This window comes from Protopterus annectens, chromosome 7.part1 (assembly GCF_019279795.1).
Source record: "Protopterus annectens isolate FY-2018-M chromosome 7.part1, PAN1.0, whole genome shotgun sequence".
NCBI classification, from domain to species: Eukaryota; Metazoa; Chordata; order Ceratodontiformes; family Protopteridae; genus Protopterus; species Protopterus annectens.
In genome coordinates, this window is record NC_056740.1 from 5,763,989 (window position 1) to 5,785,768 (window position 21,780).

At 38.3% G+C, this 21,780-nt stretch overlaps 1 protein-coding gene across 3 annotated transcripts in view; it reads right to left on the minus strand.

Moving 5' to 3' along the window:
• The window catches only part of CELSR3 (cadherin EGF LAG seven-pass G-type receptor 3), a 1,979,827-nt gene that overhangs the window by 282,768 nt on the left and 1,675,279 nt on the right, over positions 1–21,780 (minus strand). For all 3 annotated transcript variants that reach the window (XM_044078523.1, XM_044078522.1, XM_044078524.1), the window contains exons 24-25: positions 16,023–16,149; positions 10,550–10,756 (exon numbers count right to left, since the gene is read on the minus strand). In XM_044078523.1, the coding sequence (XP_043934458.1) occupies positions 10,550–10,756; positions 16,023–16,149 (334 nt within the window). The remainder of the gene's footprint in view (positions 1–10,549; positions 10,757–16,022; positions 16,150–21,780) is intronic.

The following is a 21,780-nucleotide window of genomic DNA, read 5'->3' on the forward strand; positions in this document are numbered from 1 at the left end:
CACCCTAAATCGTCCCCAGAACAATATGTATCCAACCATTAACCTATCCTAAACATTGAGTAATCAAAAAGCATTCTGATAAACATTCCATACACTGCTATCACAAATGTCAGCCACAAGTGGGACTCATAGATCTGTAAGTTGTAATTTACAAATAACTTGCCATTCTGGACAACTGAACACTCCCATTTAGTTAAGTACCAGTCAGTGGCATTAAGATAAATTAGCTTATAATACCTGTCTGGGGGATGGTGCTGATGACTGGCGATGTCCAATGCAACAGCATTCATTTGTTCAATAATTTATAATTTCTAAAGTGGATGTTGGCTGGTCCATGGATAAAAACAATAAAGTTTCCTAATGTGATTGTCATTTTTAAGGGATGCCACTAGACTGAGGTGGTAAGATCAACCCTTTACAAACATGTCTTGTTCCATGTCTAATAGTAGGTGGTTACCTGTATTTCAGGATAAACTCTATTAAGACCCATTCGATAATTATACAGAGAATGCTACTGAAGCTCATGGGTTGGTTGATTTTTTGAAAAAGATGCTACTCCCCAAATTGCGTACTAGCATAATGACAGCTTGCTGATACTGATAAGGAACATTTCTGTTTATTTTGTTTAATGGAATATAAGTAGTGTAGATAGAGTATCTTTGTTATTGTGGAGGAACTGAGATACTGTCTGGGCAAATGGAACTAGTCATCTTTACATGTCCCTATCATTACCATGTCGACAGGTACTTCTGTTCAGTGCCAAGACTCCTACTTTTACCATTGTCCTGAATGCACTTATTCAAGAGTTCCCATATATAAATACGCCTGCTGGCACAAGGGTAATTCCTCTACCTGGACAATGAATAACATGGAAATTGGAGGGACATCCCTGTTGATAGGACTGAGTGGCTTATGGCTGGGTTGCACACCTTGGGAAGCGGGAGAAGGTCTCACCTGCTGACTTATCACTCTTTAGTGGTGAAACCAGGGAAACTTCTGGCACTCTGAGGTCATGTTACTAAGGAGGCCTGCGAATGTCTTGCTCCACACAAAAGGAAGTGTGCATGCATCCATGCACACAATCACTGAACACAAGCCACTAACAGGAAGTCCATTAAGGCTAAGCAAAAATATCCTGTATCAGCAGTTATGACCCTGTACTCAGGAGTGGTTCCAAGATTTTTTTGCCTCACCAACCACGAGAAATTAATTCACTCAGCCAATAAGGGGAAATTATGACCCACTAGTTTGGATTCAGGGGAGGAAACCAAACAAGGAGATGTAGAGATCTAGGAAGATTTTTTTTTTTTACAGCATTTTTTTTATTGCTGAGTTGGGATAACATATTCCCTGTTGCATCTTGGCTCCCCCAAGTCCCAACTTACTCCAGTCTTTCTGAGTGGCCAGCAGTTCACCCTGTCATTCAAAGCTGGGGGCCACTAGTGCAACCCATGAAAGCCGGTGACAATGGAGCTACTGCATGAGGTAAGCAAGCCTATAATTAATACTGCTCACAGGAACAGAGCTTGGCAGTTGTGGTCCTGTCTCCTTTATGTGTTAGTGTCATTACAGAGTCTCAGGTGATCTATTATGTATGATTAGTCAGGGGCAGTTCCACATGGGGCCCTTGGCTGGATATGTCTCTCAGTAAAGCTGCTGTTATATACTCCAGCCTCTGCCTGAACTAAATAAACAGTCTAGCCCTGCCTTCATGTCCTCCCTCATTGTTTCCCCTTGAGAAAGGTGTACAGACTTTAGCCTCATCATTACTTCTCCAGCCCCTGCCAGCTACTACATTCACCCTTTCTACTGACTGAACTTGGGTCACCTGAGTCTCAGTCTGGGCTTTATAGCTCTGCTCCATGGACCTGGCAAGAGATCTAAGGAGAATGTCAGCTATCACAAGACTGTTCAGCTGTCACAGGAAAAATAAATGAATGAGCAAGCTAGTGCGCACCTAAAATGTAGCCATCTGGGTCTCTGATCACTGTTGCACTGTCATATCCAAAATATTCAAAGACATCTTGGCATAACTTTGCCTGTGTTTAAGCATTATGGGCCTGCAGGCTAATTTGAGCAAAACCAAGTTTACACTGCTGGCAGATGAACTCGTCCTAACATGATGAAAGATAAATGTTGCATTTCTTAACCAAGAGGCCGTACTGCTGAATAGGTACTATTTGAAGGAATTTGGTTAAGACCAAGCTTTGAACTTCTCAGCAAATATCTGTAGCAAATAAGTAAGACATATGCTCCCTCTTGCCACGTACACCCATGTTAGCAGCTTGTAAACCAAATTAAGCAAGGCAGGCATTTGGTAAAGGCTATCTAATATCAAATTTAGACTATACCCTCTCTGTGATAGTTTCTACCACCAAGAAGAACATACCAAACTTGTAGCCTACTGGACTTCAGGAAGCTTGACTGCTATAAAAGAAAGTTATGTACTCACCATAACAATAGATCTGGATGAGTACCCTTATCAACCACTGGAAAACTACAGGCCAATAATCAGCTCTGATTTTTAAAAACATTCTTGTTGTAATAGTCCCTCACTTTTACACATAAAGCTCTTTTGTATAGCTACCTCTTCAGATCTCATCTGTGTCACTCAACAGAGAACACATAAAGAAACAGTATCACCAAAGATCCTGCAGACCATGTCTGCATGTGCGAGGAATGGGGCAGAAGAGTGAGTATGTGAAACAGTATCAACAAAGATCCTGCAGACCATGTCTGCATGTGTGAGGAATGGGGCAGAAGAGTGAGTATGAGAAACAGTATCACCAAAGATCCTGCAGACCACGTCTGCATGTGCGAGGAATGGGGCAGAAGAGTGAGTATGTGAAACAGTATCACCAAAGATCCTGCAGACCACGTCTGCATGTGTGAGGAATGAGGCAGAAGTGTGAGTATGAGAAACAGTATCACCAAAGATCCTGCAGACTACGTCTGCATGTGCGAGGAATGGGGCAAAAGAGTGGGTATGTGAAACAATATCACCAATGATCCTGCAGACCATGTCTGCATGTGCGAGGAATGGGGCAGAAGAGTGGGTATGTGAAACAGTATCACCAAAGATCCTGCAGGCCACGTCTGCATGTGCGAGGAATGGGGCAGAAGAGTGGGTATGTGAAACAGTATCACCAAAGATCCTGCAGACCATGTCTGCATGTGCGAGGAATGAGGCAGAAGAGTGAGTATGAGAAACAGTATCACCAAAGATCCTGCAGACCACGTCTGCATGTGTGAGGAATGGGGCAGAAGAGAGGGTATGTGAAACAGTATCAAGATCCTGCAGACCACTTCTGCATGTGTGAGGAATGAGGCAGAAGAGTGAGTATGAGAAACAGTATCACCAAAGATCCTGCAGACCACATCTGCATGTGCGAGGAATGGGGCAGAAGAGTGGGTATGTGAAACAGTATCACCAATGATCCTGCAGACCATGTCTGCATGTGCGAGGAATGGGGCAGAAGAGTGGGTATGTGAAACAGTATCACCAAAGATCCTGCAGGCCATGTCTGCATGTGCGAGGAATAGGGCAGAAGAGTGGGTATGTGAAACAGTATCACCAAAGATCCTGCAGACCACGTCTGCATGTGTGAGGTATGGGGCAGGAGTGGGTTTAATGTTAAGGATAACTTGCTCAGCCACATTTTTCAGTATAGTAGAACTTTTTATCTAGTACGAAGAAGTCCATCTTCATCAAGTAACAGGACAGGCTCCAAAGCTTATCCTCCTTGGTGGCCATAATGGAATCATACCTTTGATTAGTGCAGTTCTGAAAGAAGACAGACCTAGAGTTTACAACCGGCTTTCAGTATCTTGCAAAGGTATTCACTGAGGCTCACACAACAGCTGCACAAACATTTAAAAATGCCTTACAGAAGCAGGTCTAGAGGTGGCCTCTGCTCTGATCGCATCGGCTATTGGCCAGTGGTCTCCAACCTTTTTTGTACAACAGACCAGTTTCATGTAAGGCAATTTTCCAAAAATTGGCCATCACGTGTGCAAAATAAGCAAGCAATAATGCCCAGCAGGGTGTATAGAGTGGAGGACCTCTACATACCTGGAAGGACATTAATTAACACATCAACACACACCCAGAGGGCATTACTGCACTTAGAGAACGGGCTCTCTATAAAATTGTTGTGTTGTACTTACTTATTTAATTTTTTTTATGTTGTATATTATTTTTTTATATATATTTTTGATGTAAAAATAGTTCCTCTGCTTAAGGTTTCAAACTTGTTGCAGTATATGTTAATGGTGTTAGAGAAAGCACTTTTCATCAAAAATATAACACTTAAAAGAATATCCAGGCATTTACTTTATTTTTTGGTCCCTTACTCCTAAAACATTTGATTTGTTGCCAGTCATTGGAGATTGAAGTTACTAAATAATGGCATACATTTGAGTTTCAGACTATTATTTTCTTCAGAAAATTCATACTGACACAAATCCTTTTATTTAAGCAAGTTTATTTCATAAGAGCAGTAATTAAAATCTGCTCTTATTTTTGAGCCTTTGTTCACTCTTTATTTTAGAGTTTATCCAGATTTCTTCAGCTGTAGGGTCCAGATGTATGCAAATCTCTTTACAGTCACTATCATTCACTGTCTCAAACACACACCTCTGTTTCACAAAATGTATGCTAACCACCAAAAAATCCTAATAATCAAGTAAAATATGTTCCTATTTTGAGCCTTTGTCTCATGTTTATTTTAGGTTTATCCAGATCATTTGATGAAGTTGCTGATGAAAACACTGTGGTCCAGTTTAAGGTGTTTTGTTGTTTTTTGTGTGTTCATTAAAGTTGGTTTGCTACCTGATGAACCCTCCAGTGCGTTATTTTTTGGTTATTTGTTTGTAGTTGGGCACTTTTTTCCATTCTTTTTGTTTATCCAGATCTCTTGAGCTAAGAGTCAACAGAGCACACCTTTCAACTGTCCAGATTTTTACAGAATATCCAGATTTTGGATCGTATGTTTGATCCCATCTTCATAAAATGTGTAGTTTTCTGGCAAATCACTGGAGATTGAAGTCATTAAACAATGAGAGGCATTTGAGTTTCAGACTTCATATTGTTCAGATAATACATGCTAATGGAAACCCTGTTTTCTAGCAAGAGCAATATTTAAAACTTGTCCTTATTTTTGGTCATTTGTCCCCTGTTATTTGTGGCTGTGTCCAGATTTCTTGTGCGGAGAGGTTGAGAGGCATAGTCGAGAGATACGAAAACCTCTTAACTGCTGCTGCCAGGGATCGCTCTCTCGCTTTCACTCCACTCTGTCTTTCTCTCTCACACACACACACACACACACACACACACACACACACATAGAAAGAGACACACATAGACACACACACACTCACACACACACTTTTCCATTTCATTTATTTTTATTTTACACTCACTAAACAGCAAAAAGCACTGCTTAGTGAGTGTAAAATAATGGCTTGATTGATATCACTGTTCACTCTCTCTCATACACACACATACACAGTTTCTTCTGCTTTCACACACATATCCATTCTGCTTTCATGCACACATTCACTCACACACACACGCAGACGTAAACATAAATACAATCATACACATACATACACACATACATTTTTTTCTGAACAGTCAGGAGTCCAACATAAAAAGTTTTTTATTCTTTCTGTGTGGCTTGGTACCAAATGGTCCATGGCATTGTACTGGTCCGAATCCTGATGGTTGGGGACTGTTGATGTAAGCAGATATGCTAATTTATTATGTTTTCCATACACAACTTTATTCTGACAATGTACTTAATCAAAACAACATTTGTAATTCTGGAAGCCAGTTTCTGATTAGCAAATGATACCAAAAGTTGTGCTTCTTTCCTGGTTGATTTGGTTCTGTCCACATAAAACCTGAGCTGTCTGTGGACATTCATGCAGTCCAATAGGTATTCACCTCTATTCAAGTAATTATGAAAAAAATGCAGACAAAATGACTGAGTGATTGCAGTTTGTCTCAGTTGCTACCTTAGAAATAAAGGTAAGATTAGGCCTTAATGACACTCACATTTGATGACAATGTAAGGGAGGCATTTCACATTAGCTGGTCTTTCAGAAATTCTTCTAGAAGAAGTAATGGCCACTAGAAAGAGAGTCTTCCAAGGTTACTTTAAATTAGTTTTAGTGTAAGTTCAAAAGGAAGGGTCAACTTTACTAAAATGAGGTGACATATATGAATAAAGAATTAAGAATAAAGGTAATTCTTCAAGCAGATGCCCTGCCGGGGACTGCAAGCATAGGAATGCCCAATACAGAGATTTTTCTAATGATTGCCTTAATGGGACCACCAGGAGTCATTCCTCCAGCTGAGGGAACCTATGGAAATCCTTCTCCTGCAAGAGTTCAGGTACTACAGCTAATACCTTGGCAAAGTCTTTGAGCATGGAAGAAAGAAATATGGCAATATTCTGTAATGAAATACAATAACACCAGTCAGGATCCCTGTGGAAGCAAGGGTGTAAGACCCTGCAGGGTGAGACCCTGAACCAGTTTAAAGAGCACTTTTCCTAGAAAATGGCATCCATGATTTAGTTCCTGACATCTTTATTGATGGGGGACAGTCTCATCCATACTATTCAACACATGTACTAACCTGAGCCTGCAGCCTTAAGTATATCATCCACACAGTCACAGTTAAAGCAGGATATATCAATGCAAATGCTGCAGACAGATTTTCCACCAGTTCCTCCATGAGCCCAGACTGTGGGAGATCTTCAGTAATATATTGAGCTTTCCTAACTGGGCAGCACTGGAACTGAGCCCCAAGCCCACTGTGGAAGAGGACTAAACTCTCTTGCCACAATTGTTCAAAGCTATACACTCTGTCACACAGGAAGACGGTAAAGTGGCATGGTCTGTACTGACCCAGCTTGCGGCTGGTAGATGGTATCTGCCTTTTTGGCACCAAAATGTCAGAATCAGGATGTTCTAGGCTGCTGTGATAGCAGCCATAATAAGTGGATACATAAGATCATAGCATAAACTTCTGATCTTGTCCTTAGAGACACTGTCAGGCATTTTTTGGGGGGGTGCAGCTTGAGGCCAGTCTATACTGTTCCTAATAAATCTGGGAACATGTCCAAAGTGGATATCATTAGGTGGTTATCATGCACACATTATCCCCCTCCAGACAATAGCATCAGGATATTCTGATTCTTTGGAGGAGCTAGACAGTGAGGGATTCAGACATCCCCTTATTATTAACATGGTATCATTTGAAAGACAAGTGACGGTTTTCAGGGTTAAGGGACATGTATGGCATAGTGCATCAACTGACTGAAGCACTGGTTCTGACACAGGCTTCAGACCAAATACTCTGTTTGGGTTCAGATCATACCTCTCAACTGCCCCTGATTTTGCCTAATACATTTTGCCCTGTCCCTCATAAAAGTTTGATTTTTTTTGTAACTGACAGAGAATTACAATTAGTCAGTAATACCAGACATTAGTGTTTCATACTTCTTCAAAAAATGTATGTCTTTGCAAAACATTTTGTTCTATTATCTTTTTAAGTCCATTAGCGTGATATTTTTTAAAAAAAATTGCCCCTAACTTGGGTTTTTTGTATCAATTTATTTTTACCTTGTCCATGATTCTTGAGCAGACAATTTGAGGGCTATGGCCCTGATTCATACCTGATACTCAGACTCCCATTAAAATCAAACACCATCTTCATTTCTGGGTCATTGGCACAACATGTCCCAGTAGACCACTAACATCTGGAACTGATTCTTCAAAGGTTACCTAAACCAGGACAGGAGTACACAGTCTCAAATACAGTAGATCTATGACCAAGTGGCTCAGCTGTCACTCCCAGAGGTCAGGCTCACTGACCTCAGGTAAAGCCAATCAAGCAAGGCCTAGGCAATGCAAAAAACATGGTATGCACTCCCATGGTGGGGAGTCAGAACATGTCTTCTCAGAGGATGGGTGTGTGCTTGAGTCTTCCTTAGCCAAGGATAAACTCAGCCCCTGCAGGAACATGGTGACTGGTTAAACACTTGAATTATCTTTGGGGGGGATGCAGTTCTTGTCTTGCTGTTTTAATGTTTATCCTTAAAGCAATGCTCTAACATATGGCTGGGGATATGAACAGGACTCCTGCCAGATCCCTTGTAAGAACTCTCAACAGCTACCAACGTTTTGAATGAAAGGTAAACCAAAAGCTTCTTGCAATGACACCTACAAATTGCAAGACTAGAGCTCTGATACCCATAGCTGTTATACACTGTGCTTCTCCCTGAGACAGTAAGGGTAATGCTGTAGTCAGTTCTGACTGCTTAGCTGATTGTCACATGGAAACTTTATGGACTGCTGTTTAGTCATGCAGATACAGAACTTCACTAATGATACAAGGATCGAGCTCTGAACCGGGCAAGCATCATGAAAGAACTGGCAGACTCGGGAATGCAGGCGCTTATGTAGCTAATAAGTACACCAGTGAGGAGGGGGTGCAGACATCCCTAAATGTGGGAACTTCCATACTTTTGCATGGAGGAGATAAACCAAAAGAAAAACACATCAGAGTTCTCAGTAATTGATGCAATATCCACAAACATCTAAGGCAGTTCTGCAGGTGTAGTAGTTAAAGGCTGTGGTAATAACACCTATATTTTTCTCTTCTTAAAGAATGACCTCATTTCTGCATGATCTGCCTGCTCTGGCCTTCTGCCCTGCTGCTCTGTTACATGTGCCTGTTGACATCATACAGAATCCTTTCACTTAGTACTGCAGTAATGAAATGCTGCATCACTGCATAAACTCATACGACATCACACTGAGATAATACTCCATCTCAGATAAACATTCAGACAATGAAAATACTGAAAAGGGTATTTCTGTGTGTGCACACTGTGATGATGATGATCTTGCATCATTTTTACAAATTAATTTTGCACAACTTTTTGCCACATTACATAGCATCAACATTGGCTAAGCTTATCACCCCACATTCTCAAACTTTGACTTTCATCCTAGCATAACCATGATGGTAGAGTCATACAACAGTTACCACATCTCCCCATTTCTATGTATGTTAAGAGTAACCCTGCAGACACATAGTTAACTACTAGTTTCTCATAAATGTCAGCTTACTTGCTTTAGTAGTTAAGTGGATTGGTAAAGGTGAATGAACCAGAATGGTGTTTTTCTTTTGGCTTTTCCCGGTTAGAGCAGAACTCGGGTCCACAAATGATTGGCAGCATATTTTTATGGTGCCGAGGTGCCAGCTCGACACCCAACCTTCAACAAAGGCACACCCATATGTCTTTCGAATGCCACTCAACCACAGGGAAGACATGTAGACTCCACATAGAAGGTGCTCCAGCCAAGAATCAAACAGGAGAACTTTTTACTGTGAGGCAACAACACTACTGCTGCACCACCGGTGAATGAACCAGAATGCTGTTTAAATAAAACCATTTCTTTTCTGCAAGTCTTAATGTTTTCCCAAATAAATTTTTTTGCCATGTACACAGGCAATAAATCAGCAATGCAGATGTCTTTCCTACCCAAGGGCTTTCAAGCAGACTGGGATTTGGTTGGAGAAAATTGTAAACAAATGAAATGCACTGCATACTGTATAATTTGAGGCAGTAATCCCTATCCAAGAAAGCACTGCACTATGATAATCCTAGTGTGACAGAATCCAGCTTATAATGTTTTGTTTAAAAAGTCATAGCAACATATTACATACAAGTATTATTATTATAAGCTGCATTCACCTCAAAGATAAATTCACTATTTTTTTATTGTTTTCTTGACTAGCAAATTAAATAGAAAAATTAATTAATGAATGCCAAGATAAAAACAACATGTGCATTGATTTTATATGCACTACTTCCAATATGCAGCATATATACAGATATAATAATTAATTCTTACATCTCAAGGACCCAAATGATTACCCTAGCAGGCATGAAATAGAACATTTTGAATTATACATTTTAATTAGTTTTCTTCTAAAGGTAACAGAAGCCTTGTTTTTTGTAATAAGTAACATGCAGGGTGGCATTCAACTAGGTATTTATATTTTTTGCTTCATTAACAGGTCCCAATGTGCTTGTGATCCTATCGTACACTTACATCAAAGTGCGAAGCAGCAAGACTCTTTGAGAAAATGAAGTGTTCATACGTTACGCCGTAGGAATCGATAATCTGTTTCCTATCTGAAAGGCTGCCACTACTACATTAAAGTTACATTACCTTATTGCCTTGTTAATTTTTTTTTAAATATATGCTGTTCACATCATTTTCATGATAGAGAACACTTCAAGGCACATATGCAAAATGCATGCCAATAATCTTAACATTTCACCTGTCTTGTACTAAAATTATTCTCTTTTTTTGTTTATTATTACCTCAATAAGGCATCATTCAGTTCTTAATATCACCATCTTTCCTCTCATGTTCCAGCTATCACTCTGCAGTCATCATTCACAGATTTAGTTCTCTTAACTATCATTTGTTTAGTTTACATTAGCTTCATTAGCTTCCTTACCTGATTTTCAGTCTTGTTGATGCCGAGCAGGTAAACAAGCTCCGAGAAGAAGATGGCAGTGACAACATTAGCGTGGATACTACCAGTGTTGGTTTTTAGCCCATTTAAACACATCAAGATGGAGAAGGTTAGCACAAGTACAACCAGGGTGATGGAAAGAATTGTATAAGTCACTACGGCCAGTGTATCCAAGTCTCCTTCCAGCTGCTATTGGACAAAAGAAAAAAAAAGAAGGAAACTGTAAAGAAACTATGTAAACATGTAAATATGTATTATATATTGCATATATATTGCAGTTCAACTGTGCTTAGTTTGCTATTTAGCACCTACAAGGTATTTACTGTACCTTTTGCAATTGTGTATTGTATTTTGCTGTATTTTGAATTATGTAGCTTTTACTTTGTACTATGTATTCTGAATGATGTAGTTTTTACTTTCTACTATGGAGCTTTTCTCTCTGGGTCTCCACTGAAAACGGGCTCTTTGAGCCCAGTGGACCTCCCCAGTCACCAAACTGGAAATAAATATATAAATACATAAATAAGAAAATATAATCAAGTCACTCAAATTGTAGTTCAGATTAGAAAAATGCAACTTCTAAACTTTTTCATCCTATAAAAAGAGATATAAAAATGCAATACATGCAATAAATCAAATGCATATAATAATAAATACGTCTATGAGTTTATGTATGGGTGCATGTTTATATTTGTGCATGCCTATACGTGGTTGAAGTGATAATAGGTCAATGAGTGGGACCATGTCTGCTGAAGCAGACGTAGCCATGTCAGGTTATCAAGGATGTCTTATTAAGCATTACCACAAACCAGGTGAGTTACTTTTTCTTGAAGATGAAGTAAACCCAGCGCTGATTAGATTATCTAGCAGTGTGCAGGTGATATAAGGGGTGATTCTGGCTTAACACTCTCCTCCATCAAAAAGTATTTTGTGAAGTAGTATATGTTTAGGTAAAACAGTACTTTGCACTGCAGTTTTCAGTGGGCTGTGTGTCAGTCTCACATTGAAGTAGTTGGCTGCCTAGAAATTAAATCTTGAGGGCAAAGTATTTCAAAGTGCCAGAAATTAAAAGTATAACTACATGTTCTTCTAAATCCTGAAAAATAACTGAAAAGCAAAAGGGTAATTGAAGGACGACACCTTGGACAATGAATAAAGAGCATATGACTGCTTTATACTGTATAATGAAACACTCACGTTGCACTTAATGCAACTTAAAGCAATACTCTTTCTTAATTTTCAGCTCTATTCATACTTTACAGAAAACTTGTCAATTCATCTCAACCACCTATATAGAAAACACATAAAAAAATCAGTTGGCTGTCCCACCTTACCTCATAATATCTGCAGTATCACCAGTCAGTACACTGCTGCTACATATTATTGTTATGTAGGCAGTAGGCAAATCTTGCCACATTGTTAATTAGTGAAATTGTGAGCTAGCCTACTAGAAAGGAAAGCAAATTTATTATAAAAATAAGGTACAACTGTTGTAAATCTAATCTCCAGAAGTTTCAGGGTAACAAATACTACTTCCTTTAATTTCCATGCTGACAGAACATTCAAGAGACTCTAGCAATGGCATTTTAGTGGTTCATATCTTATTGCCTTCAGTCACAAAACTACTTTTTTCAAAATGTCTGATTAATTGTTAGTGTACTAAGCAGAGACTTTGTATGGATGACAGCATACTGCTATGGTACAACAGAGGTACAATACAAAAAGGCAGCTTTAAGGAGTTGACACCTTAGATTAAGCATTTAAACAGTGTGTTCTTAAGATGGTATACTAACATGGGACAAGCTAAAGAGCAACACAATGCAAGAATGATTTACGTATTGCCAGAATAACTTCAATCTACACAGTCGTTGTGTCTTTTGGCTTTTCCCAGTTAGGGGTCGCCACAGCGGAACTCTGGTCCGCTATGATTGACAGTAAGATTTTTACATGCTGGCTTGCTGGGCCTAACGCACAACCTTCAACGAAGGAATGCCCATTCACGCATGTCGCCACACAGAAGACGCTCTAACTGAGAATCGAACGGGCAACGTCTAACTGTAAGGTGACAACACTACCACAGCACCACCACCACAGTGATAAATGCAAAATCAGAGATTTCCAGGAACGACACAGTATCTTAAACAAACTCTACCTATAATACACCTGTATTATGACCGTGAGTTTGTCTTTAAAGAAATTATTACATGATGTAGAATACAATGAAATATAGGGCAAGAAAGCATCACTAGAATGTTTAAACAGTTGATAACTGAAACATCCACACTGACTAATTTTAATGTGAAAATTCAGTTGCACTTCAAGTAGATGATACACAGAACGGTATTTGTTCACTGATGATGCAAGAAAGCAAGCCAGTCACTTATGGCTCAACAGCCATTATGGACTGGCAAAGAAATTATGTTCAGAGAGAGAAAAACAATACCTTCAACAGAGTACAGAGATGAAATACTCCACAAATATATCTGCAAGAAATGTGCATTAGTGGAAACATCATAAGGCATCGCAAAGTTTATTTTAGAAGCCCTTATATCCATTGCACAAAGTACCACCAAGACTAAAAAATGTTGAAACTGCAAAAGTATGATTTAATTGTGAAGTATAGAGCAGGCAAAGAAATGCATATAGAAGTATGCTGACTCATTCATATTTACTGCAACACAAGTTGATTTGCATTGTAAAGGACTATATATGAATTCAGTAATTCCACTGTAGCCCGAGACCAAAAATAGGCAGAATTTTTTTTAAAAGGTTTACTCAGAGTTACTCAGAGAAGAAAATGCTGTAACAAAGAAAGGCATGCCAGAGCAGAAGTTGTAAAACAGAATTGTAATCATAATTTTCAACTTAAGAGGAAATAGGTAGTGTATATATTAGGAAAGAAATGTTGGCAAGAATACGAGTAACATTTATGAATTGTGAAATGCAGAGAAAGACCATGTGATATACATTGCTGGTTAGGCATGTTAATGCAAACTTTAAAAAGTGAACTGCTCTCTTTGTAATTCATATAATAACAATGATCCAATAATACATTCCTACTGTACCTACACCTGTGATCTTTAGCCTGACACTTTCAAGTGATATTTTCCCTGTACTTAGGAAGGTATAATTAACACATCTCCCAACAATTTCATTCACTTGCTCACAGATTTATTTTACTGTTCTCATTAAGCTGATGTAACTTTTGCCTATTCAGTCTCCTCCATCAAATTCCCAGGGCTTAGGTCTTTCATAGCTTCTGCTCCTTTTTTGTTTCATATCTGTGCCATAACTGAGGAAGAGGATACAGATATTTCATTACAGAGGAAGCTGAGCAAGCAGCTTGTTTTCAACTGAGAAGTCACAGAGCAGCTTTGTGACAAAGTTGGCAGTGTTTGAGTAGTGCTAATGGTACAAATGGGTTAGCAGTTTACAACTATTATAAAATTAAGGTGGACAGCAGCTACCAAAGTTGCAAAAAATAGGCTTTAGCATAATTCTGATGTCATGAAGTTTTATGTAATTGTATTGACAAAAGATAAATTAAAACAGTACAATGTCAATAAAACCAGTTGCAACAACCACTGTACAGAGTACCATGTCACTAAACTATTTAAAGAGTTTGCAAAATGGAAGCATTTAGCAGTATGATGTAATAGTACTTTGACATAAGTGGTTTAGTAAAAGCAACCTGTCAGTTACATATATGTTGCACTGTGTTAGACTGTACAAAATTTTGGTTTCAGATATTTGCAGACACCCTCCTTATGCACGTCTCCCACGAGTGCAGACAAAAATATGTGTTTAACTCGTAGGTGGTGGCTATTTATAGAAACTGTAGAATTCTGGTCCACTCCCTTCCTTGTTCAACTGCTAGTGGGGTAAAATGGCATGTTTACTTTGTGTGCAGTAGGCATTTGTGGAATTTATTTTGATCTACTGTATTTCAATGCCCTGAAGAAATGCTAGAGGCCAGATGGAGAAATTTTAAACTCATGTTTAAAACAGATATTTAGAATGCAATCAGAAACTAGACAAATGGCAAATGTGAAGAATGCTACCATAGTGTACTCTGGTACAAAAAAAAACAAATTAATGAAGAAAGGGAAATAGAAAAAATAAGAATGTAAATAAAGGACGCATATGTGAAACAGTCAGGTGCAATGACAAAAAGTTGAAGCCAATATTTATATGTAAAATGGACAAAGGAGCACAAAACAGAAGTAATGAGTCAGCAATAAAGGTAAACCAGCAGTACTAAGATAGTAAATTATTTATAATAATTCAGGTCAGATACAGATGCATATAATTATCACAGATGGTATAAGTATGCAGACAAAAACAAAAAGTCAGCAGTACTAAACTGTATGCACTAAGTACACTCAGTCCACAATATTTACTCAAGCTAGCTCCAAACCTTAGCTTCTCCTATAACAAACACACACCTCTAGTCTGAAAAGTTTGCCATAACCTTAGTTTATATATGAACAGATGCTTACAATGCAGATGACTAAAACAGCACGATTTTATAAGTACCAATCCAAATCTCCTCTTCAGAGAGATGAACAAAAGTGAAAAAAAAAAAACTTTTTTGAATCAGGTCACCTGGTCATAATTTAGCTAGATACAAAATAATGGTATGACTGAAATATACTAATACTTCTAAAGATGTGACTGCTACTGCAAACATAAGGTAACAGAGAGAAAGAAAATGAAGACATTGTCCTGTAAAAGAAAAACCTTAAAGTGCATTGTTCACTTCCTGAAGTATCTTTGTTTAACACTTACATTTGTTTCCAGTTCCTCTTGTTAAATTTCCAAGTGATTTTGCAAAAATAGAAAATGTATATTTTAGTATGTTATTTGACTTTTTATCTGCTCTATTTACCTGTTTTTTATTTCTTCTGTAAACCCACACCCACAAATTATATCATGAGAGGTACTGGGTGCTGATTTACATACACCATCAAAGCATTCTGGGTGAGTAATGACTTCTTTAAAACAGTAGCTTCTTACTTATACTGTTATTTCACTAATATAGCATTACGTGTGTTAATTTTCAGTGTGAGATGCTATGGAGGACTTGGTTAACAACTATTTTTCTGTAAAGTGAAAAACTCCTACGATACATTTAGCATGAAAATTCATTATTGTATACATTGAATTAGATAGTCATTCATCATTCATGTGTCATGACAGAGGCTTTGACCTTTGAGAAAAAATTCAGGGGGCTATCCTTACCAAAATTATAAAATGCAAAAACATTTTTTAATCCCAAACTATATTATTTAATATTGAGTATTGTAAGGAAACTATGTCTACCTGTGAAGGTTTGTTAATTACAGTACGTCAGCAAGTAACTAATACAATTTAAGTGAAAACCTATACACATTTGTATCACACTACAGACTGCCTGTATTATGTGTTAATGAGCAGCATTGTTTCATGAACTTACCTCTCTGTGTGAGCTGTCCATAAGAACACCAAAGGTACCAAGCTGTGAACAATGGCATCGAACATGTGTGCTGTTCCTGTACACCAAATCGCAATCCTTCACTGTCCATCTCCCAGAAGGATCTAGCCTAAAATACAGAAACAAAGAAATAATTATTTCCATATGATGAAAGTAGAGACAGAGTGCAGTGTTCACTACATAGGCATTTAATAGAGTCCTAAGGTTTTAAAAATTCATTTTCTTCTAGTAGAGAGCCATAAAAGTGATGCACAATCTGTCCACAAAGAAAGTGAACAGGAATAATCATGCTCATGGCATTGTAAACAGTAGGCACATAAATTCTAAATAACTAAAATGATGTAAAGCCATGTGTTACCCTACACTTTGTCTATATAAAAGGGAGACGGTGCAGATTCCTTGAGTTTTAGTCCCCCAGTTCTGGCCTTCTCGAATGTTTTTCATACTGCAAATCACTGATGGAGTGGTTTCTATTTGTGGCTGCCGTGATTTGTTGGGTATTAGTTTTTTTCTGTGGCTATGTAATAATGAATGTAGTATATATGCAAGATGGAGTAATGGCAACCCTCTTCCCACATGGGGGTGTGGAGGGGCTTTCCTTCTGCAAAAACACTATATATTTTGTTGCAATTAAACTTTATAATACCATAAGTCATCAGTTCTAAGTATATTTATATTTAGGCCAGACAATACTTAAGGAATCCAGGCTTATCAAAATTATTAAGAAATTCCTATTCCCAATCCATACATCTAAATTACTTTTGAAGGGAAGGATACTGAGTGATAGTCTAAATAAAATTTGACTCAAAAACTTATCTTTTTCGTTGTTCTGTTTAATGTTACACAAAATTATAAAGAGTTTGCCTTGCTATGAGTGTATTTATTTAAACCCCAAACTGACAGGAGTGCTACATCTTTTACAGCCTTGTAAGCCTTACACGTAGTCTGCCCCTAAGCAATTTCTAAGATGTGTTATACACATTAGACATTTGTCTTTCCTGCCAGACTAAGAATGCTCTTTGTGAATTTTCTTTGTACCAACTCAAACATTTTTTTCATACTTTGAATAAACACAAACATACACAAACACACAAAAAGAAAACAAAAATGCAGTCTAAAATGGGCTGATCACCATGTGTTCTGTCTACAGCACCTATAACTTACACACAATCTTGGGATCCATAGTGGTTATACAGCAATATAAAACCCATCATTCCTAGTACTTCAACCCTTACAAAAAGAACACAATTTCAGTAGGTAAAACTGTTACTGATGATTATTTACAAATAAGTTAAAGTATCCAGAGATGATAAAGTCATGCTGTTCAAGTACAAAGAAAAAATGGTTCTAGGGTGACCAAAACATATTGATGCTAAATTTAATGCATGTACAATATTAACTAACATTAGGTAACTACTGATCATGACAAAATCCTCAGAAGAAAGTACTATTCCTGTCTTACAGCGTCAGCATACTTTGAAACTCAGCATCTGCCAATCCTTTGAAATGAAGGAAACACAAGCCCATGGGGAACACCAACAGGCATGCTGAAAGAAAATGTACTCAAAATTTTGTTTCATCTAGTTGAAGCCTCAGTCAATTAAAACTCAATAAACTCCAGGAAAAAACAGCCTGGTGGTGGAGAAGAATAAAGCTCTGACTATGACCTGAGTGACCTTAGCTCAATTAGAAGCTTGGGTGTCTGATGGTGATGGCAGAAAGGATGGTTGTGCCTGTCCTGGGGAGAGCCTAATAAATCTAAGCATTCACAACTATGCACAGAGGATGGGCTAGAGCCAGTGGTCAGGCTGAGAGGCATCAACTTCCTTTGGCCCAGGGCAAAGTCATTTAAGTAGCATGCCTCATTACAGGCATAGCCTCAATGATGTCACCATGTTGGTTATGGTAAGGTTACGAAGCAAGTGACAAAAATAAATTACTTCTGGGAAGCAGCTATGGTGGCTGTCCAGTTCCCTCTCACTCAGCTTGTTTTGCCATTGAAGGGTGGGCTGGTAATAATATGGATAATATCTGCTATCTGAAACTAGTGTAAATCATCATCATCAACTCCCTTTTTCACATTTTCTACATGAGGACAAGATGTCATGTCAACTGTCAACATCTCTCTCAAGTTTAATGCCACATTCCTTCTTTCTTTGATACTCATGCCTGAATGTTGCATATCTTCTCTCACAAAATTCATCCACCTCTTTGTTGGATGCCCCCATTTCCTCCTGCCTTCTTCCTGACTGTCCCTATTTTTCTTCACCAGATTGCCTTCTGCTTTTCTGCAAATGTGCCTGAATCACTGTAATCTATTCTCTTTGATTTTTTCCTTGCAATTGGTGCTACTCTGGTATCTGCTCGTATGTCATTTCTTCATCTGTCCCACAGTGTGCCTCCTACCACCCTTCTCAGGCACTTCATTTCCATCACCTCTAGCTTCCTCACCTGATCTGCCTTTACTGCCCAGGTTTCTGTAACATACAGCAGTACTGGTCACACCATGGTTTTGTACATTTTACTTTTCAGCTTCTTTGACATTCTTCTGTCACACAGTACACCTGACACTCTGTGCCAGTTGGCTGCAGCCCCTCTGATTCTAGCTTTGACCTCCTTATTCAGAGGTCCCTTTTCCTCAACCAACCCTTCCAGAAACTTAAAGCTGTTAAACTGTTCCACTATCTTCCCTTTTATCACAATTCTCAGCTTATTTAGATATCATCCACTTGCTGAGATTACCGCTGTCTTATCTGTACTCAGTTTCATCCCATATGCCTTCAGTTTTGCATTCCATTCCCCTATTCTTGCTAAAGTTCTTGTTATATCATCAGCCTACAGCAACTTTGTTGGTCTGTCCCTTCCAACCTGTTCATTAATGTAATCCATCACCAGTATGAACAGCAGTGGGTTCACCCACTCCCATTGGGAAATATGACACTGAACACTATTTGTACTTAAGTCAATGGGTCCTTGTACATAGCTTGCACTAATTCTACCAATGTTTGTGGGACTTCTAACCACATCAGGACTGCCCAGATCAGCTTTCTTAAGACCTTGTCATATGCTTTCCCAACATCTATGAATGGGACCCTGTCCTCATCTCCAGCTTCTTCTTCACTATATGTCTTACTGCAAACATTGGGCAACTTGTGCTGCATCCTGATCTGAATGTCAGCTGCTCATCTCCCATGTTACTTTGCACTACTTTGCATATTCATTTATCAATCACAGATTACTATGCCTGATACTACTGCAAATGATCTTAGTGATTTCTGAGGCTGCGACTTAGCACTGCATGCCTTAATGGACAAACAATATTAGTAACAACATAACACTGGATGGAAGTTGTAGGTTAACGGTTGTGCGTGACAGTAACCAACAGTACAATGTGAGAAGGCAATGGCAGGTATTGTGACAAGGAGGTCAGTACAAACACGCTTAGATACTATGAACAGACAAGAGTTTCTTTTTTTTTTTGGAATCCAAAATTGAAACTAAAAACAGATATTCTTCTGCTTTAAGCTATGTGAAGTAACTTATGGCTCGAGTCCTATTAAAATCTCTCAAAATAATATAAAGATTTCTAATAGGCCACAGTCTTGGCTCTCCAGCTCAGGTCAAAACAAGTTATAAATGTTGGGCTAATATACACACACACACAAACAAGATGGTTGTAACTCTTAGGCTAATACACGCGCACACACACACACACACACACACACACACACACACACACACACACGCCCACACACACCCACACACACACACACACACACACACACACACACACACACACACACACACACACACACACACACACACACACACACACACACACAGACACACACACACACACACACACAGAGGACACCTTGCAACTCTCAGGCTAATTTACAAACAGGACACTTTGTAACTCTCAGGCTAATACACAGGAAAAACTCCCAAACTAATATACAAACAGGATAGTTTGTAACTATCAGGCCAACACACTCAGGATAGTTTGTAACTATCAGACTAACACACTCAGGATAGTTTGTAACTATCAGGCTAACATGCTCAGGATAGTTTGTAACTATCAGGCTAACAGGCACAGGATAGTTTGTAACTATCAGGCTAACACACTCAGGATAGTTTGCAACTATCAGGCTAACATAGGATAGTTTGTAACTATCAGGCTAACATGCTCAGGATAGTTTGTAACTATCAGGCTAATACACTCTCAGGATTGTTTGTAACTCTAAGGTTAGTATGCACAGGTGAATCTATACTGAGAATTCTGGTATCCCTTTCAATAAATATGACTCTCTAATGCCATGGCCTTTCATCCTTTCTTTTAACAACAGACTTTCTGTGTGATGTATATTACCCTGCTCTTACATGCCCTTACTAATGCGTTTTAGTGATTATACATGCAGCTATTGCATTTTTGCTGTAACATATAGAATATACAGCACATCAAAACAGCATGTCTGATCTTTGAAATAGCCACTATAACTATACATATAACTTGTATATATATCTACACACACACATACACACACACACACACATATATACATATATATATATATATATATATATATATATATATATATATATATATATACATATATATAATATATATATATATATATATATTTATATATAGATATAGATATAAATGAATTTATTTAAGTTTGTCGAACAGCATTAATATGGAAGTGCATAATGTTGACACCAAATTATTGAAATTATGCTTTAAAACCCATGGGCAGAGCATCAATCTTGGTGCATGCTAAAATGGAAAAACAAAAAACAAAATAAAACGTTTTTTTTTCAAGGGGCAAACCCCCCCCCCACACCCTCCACAGTCCCTGCTAATTATATATACTAATTCCAAACCCACTTACCTTAGTAATGAGTGCTAACCCTAACCCTAATGCTACCACTTCCCCCAACCCCAGCCCTACACCTTACCTTAACAAAAACCTTCCCATAACACTACCAATATACAAGACACAAACACAAACACATACTAACAACACTGCATCTATCCCGTTACCTAACCTTTACCCTGACCCAAACCCTAAAATACACACACTTGCAAACAAACATACAAAACATATCCCCTCACCTATCTCTGACCCTAACTCTGACTCTCAGACATGTACACAAATGCTCTCACCCCTTCCACCTCCATCTCACCTTTCTCAATAAAACATTCCCTTGATATTTTGACTGCTTCATTCTCTGGTACTTTGATATTAAGGACCATACCTTGTACTCATCAACCAAACAGATATTCAACAAAATGCCAGGAACATACACACACACACACACACACACACACACACACACTTGGAAAAAAATACATTTGAGTGTGGATAAACTACATGATTTATTAAGCAACTGAAACAAACCAGTTTCACTGCTAGCCTGCAACTTCATCAGTGCAAAGCTTCCCATGCCATAACATTAATGATTATAAACAATTCTACTGCTGTCACATGATATAGTAAAACAATCACTAGTAAGCTTACACTTAATGTTTATCTTTTATATAATGTATTTGTAGATAGGCTTCCTACATGCCAAAATATATAGAATTTTTTTTGAAATTGCTTATTCAAAAACGAAGAGCTACACTTGCCATACAAAAAGAAAAAAATCATCACAATGAACCATTATGACATAGATAGGTCCTAGAAAATAATATATAATTCATCAGGTATCACATGCTGTGATAAACCAATTGATA